This window comes from Populus nigra, chromosome 11 (assembly GCF_951802175.1).
Source record: "Populus nigra chromosome 11, ddPopNigr1.1, whole genome shotgun sequence".
Classification (NCBI taxonomy): domain Eukaryota; kingdom Viridiplantae; phylum Streptophyta; class Magnoliopsida; order Malpighiales; family Salicaceae; genus Populus; species Populus nigra.
Genome location: NC_084862.1, coordinates 16,156,116 through 16,167,971, shown reverse-complemented (window position 1 = coordinate 16,167,971; position 11,856 = coordinate 16,156,116). Strand labels below are relative to the sequence as shown.

Genomic DNA, 11,856 nt, shown 5'->3' with positions numbered 1-11,856 from the left:
AATAATATATATATTTTTTATTTTTTAAAATTTATTTTCAATATCAGCATATCAAAATGATATAAAAACATAAAAAAATAATTTTAAATAAAGAAAAAAATAATTTGTTTTTCAAAAATACTTTTAAAATTAAAAAACAAACGGGTATAAATACTCTCTAAAATTAAACTTGATTTACATTAGTCAAAGGATTATTAAGTAATTATAAAAACTAAAGGGACTGTTTAATTTTTTAAGACTAAAGAACTAATATATAATTTACTCAATAAAAAATTATTATTTGAGCCGTCTCTCTTTTCCTCTTCCTTCCTCACAAAAACACCTCCTCCTCTCCCTGTCTCAGAAAACCCCCAAGACGAAGACCCAGATTTATGGATATTATGATAATCACAAGCAGCAGCAGCACAAGGGTTTCTTTGGATTTGACTGTTACATCAATAAATTTGGAGTCTTTTTCTATTTCTTCACCATTGTTTTCACCCTTTGATTGCTTGACCTTCTTTAACAACCTTCCTGGATAGCCAATTTTTCTTCTTTTTTCGTATTTCTGATACCTCATAAGGAAAAACGAGGTACTTTCATCACTTTTGGTTGTTCTTGATTCAAAACTTGTTAATTTATGAATACATATACAAGCAATTCTACTTCTTTTATGAATAATAAATCAAGGAGAGTCAAGTCCTCTGGGTGGGCTGCCTTTGACTTGAAACAGAGGCAGAAAGATGGTGAAGTTGATGGTAAGAATCCTTTTCCAGCTATTGGGGACCTGCCAGTTACTGGGGGTTTGAGGAGGAATGATGATTTTGGTGGTTTATCTTCAAAGTCTTTCTCTTCTGTGCTCCAACCTCCTGCTTCTGCTGGTTTTCCTGCTTTGAAGACACAGAATGTTAATAATTTGACCGCCAAAGTTGCTGATTTTTCTGCTTGTTATAGGGATTCCGATAAGGTTATTGAGGAGAAGAATGGTGGGAATGTTTTATTGGATTTGCAGAGGCTGAAAGAGATTCATGGCTGGGCTGATTGTAGCTTGATTGAGGATGTCATGGTCAGTGTGGATAATGATGCTGAAAAGGCTTGTGTTTTGTTGAATGGGATGGTTTCTAATGCTGACTTTGACGAGGATGAGGGAGCAAAATTTAACTCTGGTTTTAATAAGAGTCTTGCTGATGATATTGCTGATTTGAGCTCGACTCTTGAGGATGCTCTAAAAGATAATGATCATAACAATGATAATAACAGCATAGAATTGAGGGAGGATGTAGGTGTTTCCTCTTCAGTTGATGCTGCTGCAAACATGAAACTGATCTTGGGGCACTTGAAGTCTATACCTGTTGAGCCTGAATGGGAAGAGGATGATGTTTACTTGAGTCATCGAAAGAATGCTTTGAGAATGATGAGGTAAGTGTTTACAATCCCTCTGCGTGTTCCTGAGTAGGATGATATACTTCTTTTTAAATGAATTTCATTGAATGCCTTGTTAGGCACTGCTAGGCTGTAGGTATCAAACAGCGTAGTTATTATACTTGTCAATTGAAGACAACCGAGCTAGAACCTATGGGGCTGTGTAGCTCGACTTTATGTTGTCTGGGTTACATCACCTTATTCTCTTCATCATTTAAGTGCCCATATTAATATTACCTCGTTATTGTTCCCATGATTATGATTTAAGATTCATAAAAGTAAAGCATTTATCTTGAAATGCTTTGGTTTGGGAGGAGTTGCTTTTGTTATGATGATGTATTGAACTTTAAGAATGGCAACACCTGAAAGTCTCAAATTTTTTATTGAAAGGATGTCATGTTTGTAATTAAAGGATGTCTCGTTGTCAAAAGTCACATAGGAAAAGGGGGAGGGAGATACGGTTTCCACTTTGATAGCTATTTTGTAAGCTGTGTCAAAATACTGAAATTATAGAGATAGAGTTTCTGGTATTTTGAAGGTATGATGAGCATTTTGTTTTGAAGCTATGCCAGCTCTTATTATATTGAGTTATACTAATACGTGAAATACATTCCTTTTATCTGTTGGCATGTTCTTGGTCCTTATAATGTTTTAGAAAATAGTATTTCTCAACTCATGGTCTGGAATTGCCTATGATAAACATGTATTATTTGATTTTATTATGGTCACATTAGATTTTGGGAATTCTCAAAACCTTCCATTGAACAGGTTAGCATCTCAACATTCCAGGGCTGCCACTAATGCCTTTTTAAGAAGGGATCATTTTTCTGCTCAGCAGCACTCATTGAGAGCTCGAGAGAAATGGTCGGCTGCTGAACAACTCAATGCTAAGGCAGCCAAGGAAATTTTAAGCATACGAAATAGTGACAATGATCCATGGAAATTAGACTTGCACGGTCTTCATGCAGCAGAGGCTGGTCAAGCCTTGCAAGAACACCTGCTAAAAATTGAGACCCTGGTTCCAAACAATAGGTCAATTTCTCCATGTAGAATAAAGACAAAGAATGGGATTTTACATTCTTCACCATTTGATGCCTTTAGTACTGTAGATGCAGAGAACTTGGATAAGCAGCAGGCAACATTTAGACAGAGGCCAACATCGTTACAGGTCATAACAGGTATATCACTTCCCTCACTGAATATTAATGGATGTTTCTGTTCATTTGAACTTTAAAAACTATCAGTAATTGCTTTAAATCCACCTCAGTCCAGTTTAAGACAATTGTATACTGTATCAAGTGACATGGATGTGAATCTGGTCAATATTCAGATTCATCCCTTGTTATTGATGACCCCTTACTGTTTAATGTGTTATGATATGATAATTATTAACCATTGGCCCTTAAATCACATAACAAGCTCGCATGCATATCAAAGGGCTTGTTTTGTAAAACTGTCTTAGGCATATCATGTAGACGTTCACCCAACAATATACTAGACATCAGCACTTATTTTCTTCTATTCTACTGCAGGTGTAGGCAACCATAGCCGGGGGCAAGCTGCACTCCCAACAGCTGTGAAAAGTTTCCTCAATGATAACGGGTTAGAGATTCCCTCATCTCCTTCTTTCCTATCTGTTGTTCATACATTAGAAAGGAAAAAAATCACGTTCTAGTACACTTTTTTCACAGATATCGATTTGATGAGACGAGGCCAGGCGTGATCACTGTTAGGCCCAAATTCCGTCACAGATGAACTATCAACTAGTATACGAGAGTTCCGAATCATGTTATTTCACCCTGAGCCATAGATGCTACTTCATTGTTTTAGTTTGAGGGAATATTTCCGGCTTTGACTCAGCTTTGTATTATTAGTAAATGTTTGTTGAATGACACCCATGTATATTATTAGCTTGCATGATCTTTTTCTGTACTACGGAAATAATTGGCTCATTCCGTTATGGCAACCTCATAAATTATCGGGATCTGCCTCAATGTATTACACCTGAGTTATTGGTGGATTTATTAATGTTCTTGCTTCTGGATGGATGTTTGTTTACTCTGATTCCTGATCTTTCCCATCTTGACAAAAATGATCACTACCAATGCAAATTGGATGTATAATCATTCTTTAAGAGAAGGGGGCGGAGATGGCTCGCCATTGTCAAGCATACCAGTTTCGGACAATCCCATACTTCAATTTCTTCCAGAGATTTGCATGTCAGATTTGCACTACAAATGCTTCTCAATTCTTGTAAATATTTCAGTATCAGAAATCTTAAACTTCGGCAGATGGGATCTATGATGGAGTACCCGCTGCAGCTGCTGTTGCTTTCTTCACCCATACCCCTTCTTCATGTGATCTTGTTCCTCTATCTCCTCTATCTTTTACAACCTTAAACTTCAATCCTCACCAGGTTTCCGAGGTTTGGCAGCAAGACAAGAGGGAACAACTTCTTTATACTGCTACATCCAGAGCAATATAACTTTTTAAGACCAGAAAATATACCATTATAAGATGGCAATGATAATGGAGCAAAGCAGAAAGAAGAAGATAAAACAAAGCTAATCCATGCTAATGCAATCCTCAATGTCATTGAGCTCCAATTCAGTTGTATACTTTATCAAGGTACTGAAGATTTGCAGGTGAAATAACTTTCTGAAGCATGCTACTTCCTGTATGAGCATATCCTCTCCCATACATCCATTCCATTCGTGCAAATATTTGCAGGTAAGATTTGCAGCAAAATATTGCTCAACGATTAAAAAAAACATTGGATCAATATTAAATGAGAGGTTTTTCATCCTTAATCATTAAAGATTATCAAATAATTAAAAGCCAAAAAACTTTAAAGCCAATCAAATTCTCATTTGAAATCCCATCTTTAAAAAGGCTGTATCATCCAATTCAACATTAATATAAATAAAGTACACAACTTAAAAAAATTTCTACAAATAATAAATAAACAGAGGAATTAAAACACGATGCTAATCAGTAATTCAATGATATATTATTTATATTAAGGGAAGAGACATATCCTACCAAATAGACTTTACAAAGGGAAGAAGGATATCCTTAGTGTTAGGATGCTCCCACTCCACTACTGACCCCCCTGTTCTTTAGGATATATATCAATATCCTTAAGAGAAGGGGGAGGAGATGGCTGGCCATTTTCAAGCAACGGAAGACAAATTGGCATCCTCTTTAGCTTCTGGCATTTTCTTATCCAAATTTTTTTGATAGAATCGCAAATCAATTTTGAACTACAAATGCTTTTCTGTTCTGGTAATTCATACAATACTTCTTAATTTTGGGAGTTTGAATTCAGTGCTGCTGCTGAAGATTTCTTCACTCATAACCCTTTATTCATCTGATCTATTTCCTACTATCTCCTCCAGTTTCTCACAATCAAAAACTCTAATCTCTTCCAGGTTTACAGAAAATATATCATTATATAGCTAACTCCCCAATAAATACAGTCCAGCATTACGCCAATAATCTTCTTCTTTTCCGTTTTCAAACATGAGCTTGGATCTCTTTAAACGTGATGCTATCGATCCAGTGCTGTAGCCCTTCAGGCGAAAGGGATTCTCCTTGTTGAAGTCATAATCTTGATCGGACTGAGGTCTCGTTGTTGCTTCTGCTAACCCACGGCATGATCACAGTGGTTAATTTCCTATGTTAGCTGCTTCTAGCTCTTTATGTCTTCTTACTCGATCAGGAGGCTGTGTTTTGCGGGTGGATTTGCTCTTCTTCTGCTACAAGCCTAAGAGCTGCCTGTTGCTGTTTTATCGAACAGATTTTGATATGTATTTGCGGCGAGTCATGAAGCATCTCCCGGATTAGTTTTGCTTCTCATTGTTCTCCTTCGGTTTACTCCATTACCTTTGTCACCAATGCAGCAAGTTTTCCACGATTTCTTTAAGCCAATTATTTGCAGGCTTGGTGAACATAAACAATGATTCTGTAACCATAACATCTTTGTCAGTGAATTCTGCAACTCAGTCAAGTGCACAGTTGCAGCAAGAAATGAATCAATTGCTCCACTGTTGTCAACATCAACCTGCCAAAAACCCACAAGGAATTTGTTCAATTACCACTCAATTAACTGGTTGAAAAAATAAATAGAAACTACAGCAGTTTACAGCAAGATTAAAATGAGTGACAGAAAAACAGACCAACATTTTAATTATCAGATCAGGAAAAACCTCAAAAGAAAAGAAATCAATGTTACATCGAAAGCAGAACTGAAGAAAAATCAACTCCAAGCAACATGTTATTGCACTGCAGAAGGTACTAGAAAGCAATATCAGTGCATTTTAAGGAATTGTACCAACAAACCTGCGATGGTAGGCTTCAGCAGTGATTAAGTGAGTATAAATTGAATTTGGACAGAGTGAGTGCCAAAGTCTTGGTCCCATGCCCTCATCTCCACTGTTACATATTCTGAAGGTTAAGAGAAAGTGCATCAAAACCACTAAACGATTATGTATGCTAAAAGTTGATCTTAAACCAAGAACACGTAGTTAGGAACTGTCAGTGGCCCTTTAAAGGAAATTCCAAAAAGATAACTTGGATGCCTCTTCATAAAAAAATAAAAAAAAAAATCATGCATAAATCACACAAACAAATGAGTGAAAAGCTTGGCCTTCATTCATCTCCAAGCATACAACTCCATTGAGAGAGGTCACTAATGCAGGTAGAAGATAGAAAGATAGCAAACAAACACAGAGAAGACATGGATTTTTTATGAGCAAAAAGGTTAAATTCACAGTTTTATTCTAAAAGTAAGTATAATAATATTTGTAGAGGTTTACAAGACCATTAAATAAGTCAAAAAACTTTATTTCTGCTAGAAAACAAATCAAAATCCAAAAGCATAAAGAAAATTAACACAAAATCCAAAATAAAACAATATATCCAAAAAAATCTAGAAAAAATAACAAAATGAACCCAAACATCATTATTTAGGCTTAATTTCAAGAGATCCAACAGCCTAATGAAAGACAGAGGTTCTTAATAAAAAAACTACTTGTAAAATAACCTAAAAAAATTAAGCCTGATCCAATAAATAGGCATTTTATTATGTCTTTTTAAGCTATTCCATGTTTGAATTTTTTAGGCCATCCACATGGTCTCTCTGTGACAGATGCTCATTCGACTACTCAGAAACTTCCGTTTTTACAAAGTCCGGTTACATGAGTCACATTCCTGTTATTAACTCAATTGCCTCGTTCAATGTACCAATCTGCCTTACAATATGTTTAGCCTATTACTTGAGGGACTCCATCTCCATATTCGATCAGTCTGTACTGTATGCTAGCTAATTCACCAGTTATAAAGGCATGTGAAGAAAAGTATCTGATGAAGACCAGCAATATAACATAAAAGGCTAGAAAAGAAAATAGCCAAGAAACTTGGAAGTCATATCAAGTACCAATCATGAATCAGGCACAAGGACAAAATAAAACAGAAGATCAAGATAACACGGAGTCCTTAGGAGAACATCTGCAAGGGGGAAGACTTATACAAACCAGAAGCTGAAGGAAACAGATACCAGAGATACAAGACTTGTACAAACCAAAGAAATGATCAAGTGAAGATCGAGAGGCTTACATCAAATTTGATAGGCATTTCATGAACTCCAAACAGAGAAAGAAATCAGATTTGTCATAACACTGAATCCACATGGAAATTTGATTGTGTGAGCATATGCTGCACAATTAAGAATCATAGATGGAAACCTTTAAAAAATGAACCTATCGTTACAAATCAAGAGTAAGACTGGTCTAACAAGCATGGCTAGGAAAATTTGACGACATTACCTACAAGTCGATGATTAGATCTTTCAGTGCTCCAAGATAGCATGATTCCTAGACCATAAGGAAGGGGCATGTAGGGAGATATAAGTTAGGAAAAAAGAAGCAGAGAGATGGGAAAGAAGAAATCTCAAAAAAGAAAATGACTGAGGATTAAGGCTTACCACTAAGAAAATGATTTTTGAGTCGCAAAGGATAGCAGGACATCCTCTCACTTGCATGATATAAAGGACAAACATGAAGTCAGCTTCTTGAATTTGCGGGGTTCTTGCCAGTTCTTTGATGGTTTTTGCACTCCAACCTGTGTGGCAGAACAGAAACAGTTTATAAAATGGAGAACATAATCAAAGGGTTTTTGAGAAGCACACATACAAGTAGAACATATCACTTCCTTTTGGACGAATCGTATCTGAAATCATATAAGATGAATCGTGAGTGGTTGAGAGATACTCAGATAGACAGGAATTCAAACATGCATACCAAGACATAAAACAGCGATGACTAGAAGAACATCCTTAGCATCAGGATGCTCCCACTCCACTATTGTCTCCCACCGTTCTTCTGGTTTCATATAGATGGAAGGGGGAGGAGATGGCAGTCATTGTCAAGGATATCAGTTCCGAACAAACCCACCATTCCTTTGGATATATAATCCTTTCTTTTAAGAGAAGGAGTAGGAGATGGCCAGAGAGAGAAATTAAAACATGGTAGAGTGTAGGCATGATACTCACAGGTCTTCCGAAAGGAACCATTCCAAATCCATCATAATCATCGATCTCAAAAGAATAAAAAGCATTCAATCTCTTTCCAGCAAAATATTGTTCAACAGTAAAGACTTTGAATCAATGCTCTCTTTCAATCCATGTAAATCAGAACGTTGTCTTCCTTCACCATCTGCCTACAAAAAAATAAACAAAATGAGGCTAATGCATGTAAATCAGTAAGAATTTTTTTTTAAAAGGTTGGGATGATAACAACAAAAAAAGGAGTGTAATGGTCTTGAGAAAACCTTGTAGATGAATTGGCCAGAATGTGTTGCTCTCCAAATGTTTCACTTGTCTTCGTCTTGCTTCCTTACTAATATACATACATCAATCATGAAATGGTTATGGTTGAGGCTAATTCACTAAAATTAAATTAGAGAGAGAGAGAGAGAGAGGAATTAGAACAATATGCCTACCTATATGGGGGATAACTCGTATTCGTCGGGTCCCAAAAACTCTACGAAGGGACGAAGGACATCCTTAGCTTTAGGTTGCTCCCACTTCACCACTGACTCCCACCATTCTTTTGGATATATCTCGATTTCTTTAAGATAAAGGGGAGGAGATGGCTGGCCATTTTCAAGTAACGGAAGATAAATCGGTATTCTCTTCAGCTTCTGACATTTTACTATCCCAATTTGTTGGAGAGAGTCGCAGATCAGTTTTGCACTACAAAAACTTTTCAGTTCTGGTAATTCATACAATTTTAGAATTCTTAACTTTGGTAGTTTGAATTCGATGTTGCTGCTGCTTTCTTCACCCATATCTCCTTCTTCATTTGAACTTGTTGCTATTATCTCCTCCATTTCTTCACATTCTTCAACTCTAATACATTCCAGGTTTACGAGGTTTGGCAGCAAGACAAGAGGGAACAACTTCTTCGTTCTTCTACATCCATAACAATGCAACTTTTTAAGATATGAAAATATACCTTTATAAGATGGAGATGGAAGTGTAGCTGCACAGAACCAAGAAGATGAAACCAAGCTCTCCATGCTATTGCAATAGGAATTGTCCATGACCTCCAGATCAATTGCATAATTTATAAGAGAGGAAACATCATCACAATAAAAAATGATCAGTTGTTGAATGTCATTTGGGAACATGACCTGAAAATCTCCATCTTTATTGATATCCAAGTTACCCAACCAAACAGTTTTACCTCTATAATAACTTTCTATTTCATATTCCTCAAACTGTCCTACAAAAATTTTGGTACGTGGTTAGTGGTTGGGTTTCATCTCGAGATTTGAGATACTCCATAAAATCAGAGTAACCTTCAAAATGGCATTCCAAAGTTTCCAACTTTCTTAAGCACCTTACTTCCTTTCCTTTGACTGTTATCGGAGCACTAGGAATCTCCTCCTCTAATGCAAAGACTTGCAGCTGAGAGAATTTAGGTAATATCCCACTAGGAAACTCCTTTTCACCACATGCATGGAGTCTAAGATACCTCAGGTTGGATAGACATTCCATTCATTGAGGCATCTTTTCAAGTGCAGTCAAACAAAGATCTAACCTCCTCAGTGCCCTAGATTTTTTAATGATCGTACATCCCTTAAGTTCTCGCAGCCAATGAGCAATAATGCAGTGAGACTTATCAAGTCAGAGACAGAATCAGACAACTTTTCAATAAATGTGTAAGATAGATCGAGGACCTTGAGCCCAAGCAAGTGCTTGAAAAATGAATCTGCAATAAATCGCAACCCTTGATTAAGACATAGCAAATAAAGTTGAAAGATTGGGACACCTTGGTGAATGGCTTGAGGGAATTTCTTCAATTTGATTTTCTATTAGTGAAACTCTCGTAAAATTCTCCGTCCACTCCTCTGCAGTCGGCAATTTTCTTATTTGTGCACCTGCTTTAACCATGCCTTGAGAGTTCTCTTGCTGTATTTGGATGGCCATGTCCCTAATCAAATCATGCATCTTGACAGCTCTAGCACCATTATCATAGATAAATCTTTCCAATAAACAGACATTTTCAAGTTTATTAAGCATTGTGTGGCCCTCGTCATATGCTGATTGTCTGCTCCTTGCTCCTTTCATTATTCCCTCGTCGATCAAATATCCTATCAACTCCTCCCTTGTAATAACACGATTTTCAGGAAATAATGCACAATATAAGAGACATTGTTGTAATGCAAAATCATCTAACCGGTCATAACTAAACCTTAATAATTGGTATACCTCATCTTCCATGTCCTTCAATCTTGATTCTTTTAATTTCTTTAATGTATTCCTCTCCACTCATGCAGGTCATCCACTCCACTCAAGCTTCCTGCAATTGTAATAATTCCCAAAGGCAAACCCGCATATTCCCTTGCAACATCTATTGCAATTCGTTCCACTTCTAGAGAGAATGCTATGTCATGTCCAAGTTTCTCTATGAACAAAGTCCAGGCTTCTCTCTTAGAAAGTGGCTTCACTTTGATTTTATGTTGGCTACCTATGCGTTGACAAATCCTCTCTGATCGAGTTGTCATAATCAGCTTGCATCCTTTCAATGAGACAGGAATCCCCACTCTGTATAGTTCAAAAGAGTCCCACAAATCATCTAAAATGAGAATCCATTTTTTCTTCTTCGTTAGTTCTTTTGACAATTCCATAGCTCTATGCAGCTCATCCTCTTCATTGGAAAGATTTAAACCTATACGCCTTGAGATATTGTTCTGTAATTTATTAATGTTGAAATCTCGAGACACAGTAACCCAATAAACATGATAAGAAATGTCTGGTCTTCTGAGAAGCTCATTATAGATATGTTGCAACATTGTCGTCTTCCCAACTCCTCCCATCCCGTAAATGCCAATGATTAATACGTCATCATTCATTAACCAGAACCATATCATATTCGTATTCTCTTCAAATGCTCGACCCACTAGCTTTGTAGAGCTAGTAGGTAATGGATCTCCTCTGGTCTCACTTGTGTTGTATTTAAGGCCTCTGAAAGAGCTAGATCCTGCTCCAGGCTGCGCTACTTCTCCAGTCCCGTTCTCTAAATCATCCTCCATCAACAAATTATGGAGCTCATCCCAGTTTATTTCAATCGCTTGACCCATTATATCTAATGCTTGTATCCTTCCTGGGTCTCCAGCCAAACTGTCGACTTTATTGTTTCGTTCTTGTGGGCTGGCTGACATGGCATAATCATTAGCGTTGCTTGAACTTGCTAAGATTTTATGTCTTTTGCTGCCACCATGCATAGCTAGGAAGGCGGCTTCTTGAACTTCTCTGGGAACCTGACCACAAATGGAAACACCATGCCCTCTCTCTCCTGATAACGAGGCCCTAAAGTATAAAAAATACATAGATGTCAAAATATTCACAAAAAAAGGTAATTAATTGAAGTTAAATTAATTTAAAAAAAACATTCTAAACCTAAAATAATAAGTCAAGAGTTGCCCATTCAAATCCCGTGTTGTATGTTTGCTAAATTAATCTAAATCAATAACATTTTAGTTTCTTTACAATAAAATCATGTTGTTTTGGACCAAAAAATATTATCTTATTTTAAATAAAAAAATTAAAAAATCTTTGAAGTTGATTCGGTTGAGTCAACCAACTCGACTTATTTTAATTAGATCAAACTAGATTTTATCATGTTAACCTATAAATCGATTCAAAATAAAACTCAATCCTAGTTAAGTTTTGGATTAATAGTTTCCGGATTGACTCATCAACTCAAGTTTGTTCTAGGGTTAATCTATTATAAATCTTTTATATTCACCTAAAAAGATCAATTTTGTAAGTATTTAGATGAAAAAAAAGGAAGAAGCAGATCTGAATATATGATGATATGAAAGAGATAGCTCCTTTTCTTATATAATATCTACATCTTGTCTTATTTTATTTTATTTTATTGAAAAACA

General features: G+C 36.3%; 1 protein-coding gene and 1 pseudogene across 1 annotated transcript; one reads left to right on the top strand and one right to left on the bottom strand.

The window, feature by feature from the left end:
- The first annotated feature begins 268 nt into the window (after positions 1 to 268).
- Positions 269 to 3,445, top strand: LOC133668178 (uncharacterized). Its single transcript, XM_062087923.1, has 4 exons — positions 269 to 1,398; positions 2,170 to 2,579; positions 2,934 to 3,003; positions 3,093 to 3,445. Exons 1-4 carry the CDS (start codon positions 620 to 622, stop codon positions 3,154 to 3,156), a joined length of 1,323 nt encoding a protein of 440 aa, XP_061943907.1. The 5' UTR covers positions 269 to 619; the 3' UTR covers positions 3,157 to 3,445.
- Positions 3,446 to 4,744: 1,299 nt separating this feature from the next.
- Positions 4,745 to 11,265, bottom strand: LOC133668175 (probable disease resistance protein At4g27220; annotated as a pseudogene).
- Between the last annotated feature and the right edge of the window lie 591 nt (positions 11,266 to 11,856).

What these genes read in the sequence shown, in the direction of transcription:
- LOC133668178 (XM_062087923.1), top strand. Translation starts at nt 620, where the DNA reads ATGAATACATATACAAGCAATTCTACTTCTTTTATGAATAATAAATCA. An exon ending in ATCGTTACAGGTCATAACAG is followed by an intron (nt 2,580 to 2,933) that starts GTATATCACTTC and finishes ATTCTACTGCAG; the next exon opens with GTGTAGGCAACCATAGCCGG. An exon ending in AGTTTCCTCAATGATAACGG is followed by an intron (nt 3,004 to 3,092) that starts GTTAGAGATTCC and finishes CTTTTTTCACAG; the next exon opens with ATATCGATTTGATGAGACGA.